At 43.5% G+C, this 8,804-nt stretch overlaps 1 protein-coding gene across 1 annotated transcript in view; it reads right to left on the bottom strand.

Annotated features, from left to right (window-relative positions):
* Positions 1-8,804, bottom strand: part of Slit3 (slit guidance ligand 3) — a 591,521-nt gene that overhangs the window by 159,751 nt on the left and 422,966 nt on the right. Inside the window, exon 6 of the mRNA XM_055604618.1 lies at positions 3,657-3,728. Coding sequence (XP_055460593.1) covers positions 3,657-3,728 — 72 coding nt within the window. The remainder of the gene's footprint in view (positions 1-3,656; positions 3,729-8,804) is intronic.

Raw genomic sequence — 8,804 nt, 5'->3', positions numbered from 1 at the left:
GTGTGTGTGTGTGTGTGTGTGTGTGTGTGTGTGTGTGTGTGTGTGTGTGTGTGTGTAGTTTATGGAAAGCAACCCTCCCCCCCAAAATTGTTGAGGGCTGGAGACAACAGAAGTGAGACTAAATCATCCCTGCAATTACAAGGTTAGGAAGTGAAAAGATTCTTTACTTTCCCCTGCAAGTCTGATCTACTTTACACTTTGAGGGCCCTTTCACTTTGAGGGGCCTTGCAGTTGGAGGGGTCTGTTAGCTGTGTGAATGGAACATCAAGGGCCATTTTGCAGGCTGTCAGAAGCTCTGACAAGAGTCACTGACAGCTCTTGGAGGACACTCCACACCGCCCTGCAGCACACAATGTATCTCAAGCTTTGGCGACATGGCTAGTGAGGCAGCTTGGTCCAGTGGCCACGGAGACTGGGTTGCTTATTTCTTAGCAGTTAGCTGGTTTTTCTGAGATGGACTACTGTAAAAGGAGGGTAACAGGAATAGTCATAGCTTCTTGGAGGGGCTGAAAGCGTGCAGACAGAAAACGTGAGGAAGTATTATGACGGAGGGCACACTGGCTATGCTGGTGGGCATGATCTGGCCATTTCACCATCTTCCTTCCCTGTGATCATGTGCCAGCCTTAGTAAGTTTCAGCTGTACCACACTTTCTGCTGACTGGACAGCAAAGGGTGGCATCACCTTTCCTTGTTCACCACACCTTGAGCTGGACAGTCCCTATTGGACACAGCCAATATGGATGAGAAGGTGGCACCTTTCACACTTTGCCATCCTGGCCCCAGACTACGATTTTCCTTCTGTCATTAGTCCCCACTCAGATTCACCTTCTGAGTTCATGTTCAATGTAATGAATAAAACCAACTTTTCAAAGCGAAGAAAATTTATGGTATTTCCACTCACAAGAAGGACGGGAAAAGTGTATTACTGAGTGTAAGATATTCCGAGTGGTTGACGTCACAGACTTTTAAGATAAATAATCTCTAGACCTTCCTGTGAGATAAGCATGCCCCTTTCCTGGTTTCCTACCACACACTGTAATGTCACAGCACATCTGAAGTACGATGCTCTTCTTAGCATGTGAGCTGTTACTTTTTTAGGATCCTAAAATTAACCTTTCTAGGGCTAGCGTATTTTAAAAATCTTAATCTCTGAAAAAAAATTATTAATGTGCAAAGCCTCCACTTAGTTCCTGTTCATTGTTTCACTGACAAGATTCCTTACGGTGTCTAATATTTGGCCACAGAAACGTGTTATAAAATGCCAATGCACAGATGATGTTTGGAAGGTCTGGGGTGAGAAGGGGAGTCTCCTTAAATGGAGATGTCAACTCCAGCCAATTTCGGAGTGGTTCACCATTAAGATGGATGTTCTCAAAGCCCTGGGCCTCTGCTGGAAATTCAAAAAAACCACAGAATAACTGATTATGATTAATTGTAAGTGCTTAGCCACGTGAAGACAAATGAACATCTTTAAAACAAAGCTATTGATCTGGCTTTGTTTGGAATTGAGAAGATAGACTAATCAGATCCTACAGGCCTTTTGCAATGATGAGGAATGAGAGGTTGGATTATTTTTTATTATTGTTATTATTATTTTGGTCACGGGTTTCTAGATTTTAACTTAGCAGCACCTGATATATCTGGCTATCATTTTTTTTTCCTAGAAAATATCTGAGTAGAGAGGAGTTGTCCAAATATTTCCTGGGCAAGAGTTTGATTGTAATAAAGGCAGGGTAGGAGGAAGAGATGTGGGAAGGACTACATTTAGAGAGTCCTTTCTGTGTGGTCCCTTCTCAAAGGTGAGGAACACTCAGAGAGGTCACGAAGCTTGACCCAAGTCCATGGCTTCCTATTTGCCACCCACATGAGTCTATTCTTGAAGCTCCTTCTCCCCCCGAGACTCCCTCAGACAATACTTTCAGCAGAGAACTAACTAAGGGGCTGACAGGTCATCACAGCTGTTTTGTGGCAGCTGTGACTTCCATTTCCTCATTTCTTCCCAAGGAATTTTTCTCATCTTTCTTATTCTCCTTGGCAAGGAGTGAAAAGGTGACACTTTGCTAACAGACCTTTCTACAATGGCTTTTTCGAAGGCAGGAAAAACCATGCCTCCCTTCTCAACTCCAGTTTCCCAGGAAGAGAAGTCCTGGGCTGGGTTGCCAAATTCGAGCTGGCACACTCTCCCACAGACATGCAATTGTTGCCGGTTCCGGGGTCAGAGTTTGGGTGAGGAGAGACCATCCATCTTAGGACTGACAATCAGACCTCTCCTGTCTGTGGGTCCTGTCTTTTCTGTGCCAGGAATCCTTAGCTTGAAACCGATTCCAAGTAGTTTGCAGCATCAGCATCCCTGTATTTCCCGTGATTCTTTCTAGAATCACCTTCCTCTCTAGCAAGGTGGAGGGGATCTTTCTAACTCGCTGACGGTGTCTTCCAGGTGAAAAGAAAGGTAAAGAAAGAATGTGTACACCTTCCTTTATGTGTAAAGGGATATTTTAATATTTTCATTCATTTACTGGATGTTCATTCTTCCACTGCAAACAGACACAGGAAACCTTTGACTATGTAGTTTAAAAAAAAAATTCCCAAGGAGGCTCAACTCATCCTAGTCTCTTATCATCCTGAAGCTAAAACTGTTCCAATGTAATTATTTTTTTGCAGATTTTGGAAAGGGTAAGTCACTCTCCAGTTAAAGCGATCACCTCCTTTATTTTTACGAAAGAGAAAACTGAGGCTCTGAGAGCCAAAGAGACTTGCCCAAGGTCACACGCCTAATTAGTAGCAGGATAAGGACCGAATCACCCAGCCCCTGACCTAAGTTCTCCTATGCCTTATTGCTGCCTCACCAGGCTTCCCCATATGAAGGGCAGTGAGCAGAGTAGCTGCTGGGGAGAACAATCAAACTGTTTTCTAACACAATTCAACTTTAGTTGAATGACCCCAATATGACCCCTCGGTGACTTTTCTCCAGAAAGAGGTTTCTTTAGTTAGAGCAAGTGAAAATCCAAGACACAGGAGGACAGTCTTGTGTGTGTCTGTCTGTTTCTACATAAGGTATAATATATATGGTGAGATTGCAAGGAGGGAGCATCTCCTCTCATCTGTTCATCCCCACCACTTTAAGGTTACTATTTAAAGTTTGAATTTAAGCCTTCAATAAGATCCCAGAAGCAGGAGCAATAACTGGACCTTACCAGGATGTCTGTCATTCCCCCACGTCCTGTGCCAAGGTCCCTCCCTGCTTCTGGCTAATTCCAACTCACCTTCTGGTGGTAACCCCTCTGTCACTGGCCACAGACCTGTAACCTGTCTCCCTGTATGCCCATACTCAAAGAAGCTGCTCCCTGAATACACAGACAGATGCTGGGGGGCTATTCTGGCCATCTGCTCCAACAAATACAGCGGGAGCACGGGAGCTCGACTGAGGAACCCCAGTTTGTGGGAGGTGAGAAATCACACTTTGCAGCCTGCAAACACTTTGGCCAAGGTAAGCCGGAGGGATCCCCCGGCACCCGATTTTAATAGCATTGCAGTAGAAGACCCAGGAATGCATCCATAAGGACCCCCCTGCACACATACGCTCCCCCCCTCTCCTCTCCGCACAACGCACACACTCTCACACACACAGAAGGCAGCAATCGCAAAATCAACTCACAGGATCTCCAAATCGCGCAGCGCTCGGAAGGCTCCATCTTCAATGCAGCTGATGTGGTTATTGTCCAGTTGCCTAAGGGAAAGCAAGGGAGAGCATGAAGGCTGAGCAGGGGCAGCGGCGAGGGGCTGGGAGGCTAGCCGGCATCCCTGGCCACCAAGCGCCTGTCCCTCCACCCCTTGCAGGCTCTGTTTGTCCCTGCCAGGAGCTCCTGCAGAGCCAGCCTGTCTGCCACGCTGCTCCTTCTCTTCTCTCTGACTGTCTGAGGGAACTACACAGGCGAGCGCACCAAAGGCTGTCAGGTCTCAGTAAATATTAATTGCGCATTTTTTTTTTTTTTTTTTAGGCAGAAGGGAGTAATTTCATTACATTAGGGCATCCAATCCATTACGAGCTCTTACTGTCATGTCACTGAAACAATTTCATTAAGCTAAAGGCCTGTAAATCATTGGAGGTCACTGCTCTGCCCTCCGCGACCTCCCAGAATGCTTTTTTTTCTTCCCTCTCTCTCATCTCCCTTTTACTGGAAGTTACAGTCTTTGCTTTGACACAGCGCTAAATCTCAAGGCTTTATCTGCCCAAGAGCGGTGAGGGCGCGTGGGGAATATACCGATTCCAAATTAGACTCAACTAATCTAATTTTATAGTCTTTTTATTATTCTAAGCACCAAATGTCTGTGGTGGTTTGATGTCTCCGTGCATTGTTATGGGGCCCATCTGGTAGGTCATTCTATGGGAACATTTTTTGAATAAATACAGATTCCCTCAAACTGCACTAACCATCATCAGCATTAAAGAAATTCATTGATGGAAGTGTTTGTGATGGAGGAGAAAAAGGAATATCATTATTGCCTAAAAGATGCACCACTTACATTTAAATTGGGGAGAATTAAATGCACCTACTTTAGGATTCCTTTTTAATTTTCCTTTCCCGTCCTAAGAGCAGGAAAATAAAGACTAGATTTCTAAAAAGACGCCTTGACTAATACACATTCCAGTTGAGGACTGAGGGATTTTAGTTGAGAAGAAACATACAGATACCATTGTTTTTCTGAGCCAAAACTATATATTATTTGATAAGTAAATCAGTGTATTTATCACAACCACATCCAAATTATACTATATATCCATTTAATCCATTTAATTCCTAAAATGGCAATTGACAGAAACGAATCTTGTAAAGAAAATGACTATTAGCAACCAATAATGTACTGTCCTTTGCAGAGAACACCACAGTTGGGGCAAGCTGAAAGTGTGGCTGTACTTAAAACTCTTTCCTTGGATACTCATATGAAATGAAAAAAAAAGAGCCTTTTTCAAAGTTGGGTCACTTCCTATAGCTGGTATTTTGATTTGTAATTTCCATTAACAAATCCCAAATCAGCTCTCCACAAAACACACTCAAACTAACATTTGGTAATTCTCACAGAGGGTATTTATTTATTTATTTATTTATTTATTTATTTATTTTTCACCATAAGAATATAGAGTTAAAACCAAAACATTATTCTCATTGCAAAAGTATATGGATGTAGGACTATTAATGTATGTGAGTTCCTGTGCTGAGCCAGATCCTGAACACTATTATAAAACTGCCTCACCCAGATAGACAGCCGCCACGGTGCAAATTTAAAACAAGTAATGTCCAGATTTGAAAGTGACTGAGATGTATCTCAGTCAGAAAGCAGAAGCATCCTTCAGGTTGACCAGTTCTACACCTAGTGTTCCAAGTCCTGGCTAATGTTGGTGTTTGTGGACTTTCCGGGTTCTTCAGTCCCTGACCTTTCCGGAGCTGTTCTTTACACGGTTTCGCTGATGTTTTTGGAACTGTACTGGAACAGCTACTTTCCCGGCAGTGGTTCTATTAGGGCAATCTAGTCTTGCTGCCCAGATTCCAGATTTATCATCAGTTTAAAGGCCGATGAATCAACAACCTCGGATCCACGTCAAGGCCACCAAACCTTACCAAGCAGAAACTTGGCGGGGCTGGCTTTGGGCTCCAAGAAATTGTTCAACGAACATGCTGAATTCGGCAAAAACCCACACCATCCACCTAAGTAGAAAAATATCTAAATCATCAGACTGGAATACAGTGTGGGGTGACGGCGATTTGTAGAGAACCGCCTTGTGTGTGCATCTCACAGAGGACCTTGAAATTATAGCATACCCCAAGTGAGCAGATTTATAGAGTGTTATTCATTCCTTTTCTTTTTGAGGGCATTAGTAACCAAAGAGGGGATTATTTTAAATATACAGAATTTTTCCCATGGGGAAAAATTAAATCTTCAAGAGAAAAGAGAAAGCTATAATTCCAAAAATCCAAACTAATTGGCATTTCTTTTTGCTCTCTCTCTCTCTCTCTCTCTCTCTCTCTCTCTATATATATATATATATATATATATATATATATATATATATGTTCATATATGCATATCTTCCAAGTGTAGTTATTTCTAGACTGAAGAGAAAAACATATTACAACTAACCAGAAAATTATTGTGGGAATCCTGCTTTCATAAACCAAGACTGGGGAGCAGACAAGGAAACAGCCTTGACACCCTGTTTGTCTTCTCAGCGTTACCTCTTTGTTGTTTAAGTAGAAAATAAAGAATAAGAGGTGAGGGAATCCCACCAGAGAGTGGTAGAAAGAGAATTAAAAGTTGGAGGGGGGGCTAAAATAATGTATAAAAATCTGCACTCAATGTTGCGTCGGAGTCCCGAAGCCCAGGTTGTAAAATAGTGTGGACAAGAGGAGCCTGGTCATTTAAGACAAAATCGGAGTGGTTGGATACATTAGTAATTGTGTGACGTTTCAGTCCTTTCAGGGGGAGGCACAAATCGACACCGATCTATGTATTCATAAAAGGGAAAACTGGGATGTAACAAAAACATCTCGGTGGCTGTATTTCATGCCTTACTTTAAGCACGTGTGAAATGTATCCAAGATTAAAACATTTATGCTTAAGTGTGCTTGCCCAGAAGACATTTATTAGAAAGGAGATGGTGTCCTTTCATCCTAACCATACAGAAACCAAACAGGACCTGTATCCCAGCTATCCTCGCTAGTCAAAGGGACAGGCTCAAAAATTCGCGCTAGGAAGGTTTGTCAGGCAAGTGGGGACTACAGCCATGACTGCACCTCCCCGCTAGTACAGCTTTGTGGAGTTGAGTCGATTCACAAAAAGCCCAATTAACAGCCCACAGTCACTCCTGCTGTTTCATGCAAACACGGGGTCCTCAACCCAAACGAGCAGGTGCCTGGTCAGAAAGATTTCTTTTCTTTTACACTTATTTATTTATTCGAGGGAGAGGTGTGGAGGTCAGAGGATGATCTGAGCACATCTGATTTCTCCTTCAACTGTGTGGGCTTCAGGGACTGAACTTGGGCCATCAGGCTTGGCGGCAAGCATCTTTACCCAAAGAATATTCTCACTACCCATAGGTTGCTTTTTCTTTCCAAAATAACAACTCAGACACCAAAGTGCTGTGTGTGTTGGGGGTGGGGTTGGGGAGGCAAAAATTGCAAGCCCAGCATTTCCTTGTCGGCATTGGAATAGAGGACTAATAAACACACAGAGAACCTTCTGGTAGATGAAGCCAAAGCATTTGCTTTAGCAGTTGCTTCTGAGAATTCAGTATGCTGGAGGCTGCTGACATGTATTCTGAGCTCTTGGAGGGTTAAAGGTCTGTATCATGCCTTTGAACACATTCACTCACAAAGACCCCCTTTAAACAGGAATGAGGAAAGCTCATAGCATACTCCATGCCTAGCTCACCGTCACTCAGGGGGCATGGGCAAAAGAAACTTTGGAGATGTGAGCAGAAAGGGCCCAGCAACTGAGCATGCCTGCCTCTGCCCCTGTTTTTCCTGTGCGCTGAGAAGTGTATTTCTCTTTGCTGCTAAAATATCGTCTACTAGTGCTTACCGAGGTCTGTGAAAGACAGTGCTAAGTCACGAGCCACACGACTCTGGCTGATGCCCTGTGGCCCTTGCTATGACAAGGGAGCAGACCTAAGTGTCATAAGCATTATTTCCCTCTGAGCCCATACAGGGCTTCGCACCTCCTGGTTCCCTGAGACACTGAAACCCTTCCCTCCCCCACAGCAGGGATCCTCAGGAAGAACTGGAGATACTATGAGATTTCTGTGCTCTTCCTAGGAAGTCTAGGAAGGCAGTGGATGGAAGAGGAAAAGCCACTCTTTTTCTTTTTGGAGGCAACTTTCATTGTCTTCTCCTTTATACAGAATACCTAATTTGATTTGCACTCCTCGGTCTTTGAATAAGCTGAGAAGCCCCAAAACATTTCATGATATTAAATTAACTGCTTTAATTTCCCTGGGAAGCTTCCATTTCAGCAAACAATATGACTGCTAAAATGATACCAGGGCCATTTAGACAGAAATCCTCAGACAAGGACTAAGAGCAGACTCCCTGAGAGGAATGCTCTGACGACTGCATTTTTTTATATTCTGTGAAAATAAACAAGTTAGAAAAGAAAGCCAGCATGAGTGGGGACTTAAAAGTAATCTCTTATTATGGCAGGCCTGGTGATAGCACTTCTGTGAGAATTCCTGATCCTAAGCATAATATTCTCCGAATTATCACAGTTCGTCTCTTTTGCTTGCAGTTTCAATTTTCATAATCGGAGCAGGAGAGAAACATTTTTGCAGTTCAGAAAATTTTACGAAGCATGTGTAAATCCTTAAAAAGGGGTGGGAGTTAGAAAAAGCTGGTCTACAATACCAACACCAACCCACCCCACAACAACAGCCACAAAACGTAAGAAAAAAAAAAAAGAGTAAGAAAATTCCAAGACTTCCATGATGCATGCAAGTCCATACAAACATACAAAAAACCGGAAAACAGAAATCTCCAGAAACAGGCTTTGGCTATTTGGAAGAAGAGTAGAATTTCCAATAGAATTCCCTATGAACATGCAAAGTTTACACACCAGGGCTCATCCAGCTGTTGCGGTGTTGTGGGGGATGGGGGGAGAGGGGAAGGGTGGAGGGGTGGTAGGGAGGATAGCCCAGCATCTCATCAAATGGTTGGTGAAACTTAGCCTAAAGGCATTGTTACTCTAGGGCCCCTAAACAGCAGCAGCAGCAGCAGCAGCAGCAGCAGCAGCAGCAGCAGCAGCAGCAGCAGCA

This window comes from Psammomys obesus, unplaced genomic scaffold (assembly GCF_907164565.1).
Source record: "Psammomys obesus unplaced genomic scaffold, mPsaObe1.curated_primary_1811, whole genome shotgun sequence".
Classification (NCBI taxonomy): domain Eukaryota; kingdom Metazoa; phylum Chordata; class Mammalia; order Rodentia; family Muridae; genus Psammomys; species Psammomys obesus.
The sequence above is the reverse complement of the archived record's forward strand: the minus strand, read 5'-3'. Positions and strand labels throughout refer to the sequence as shown.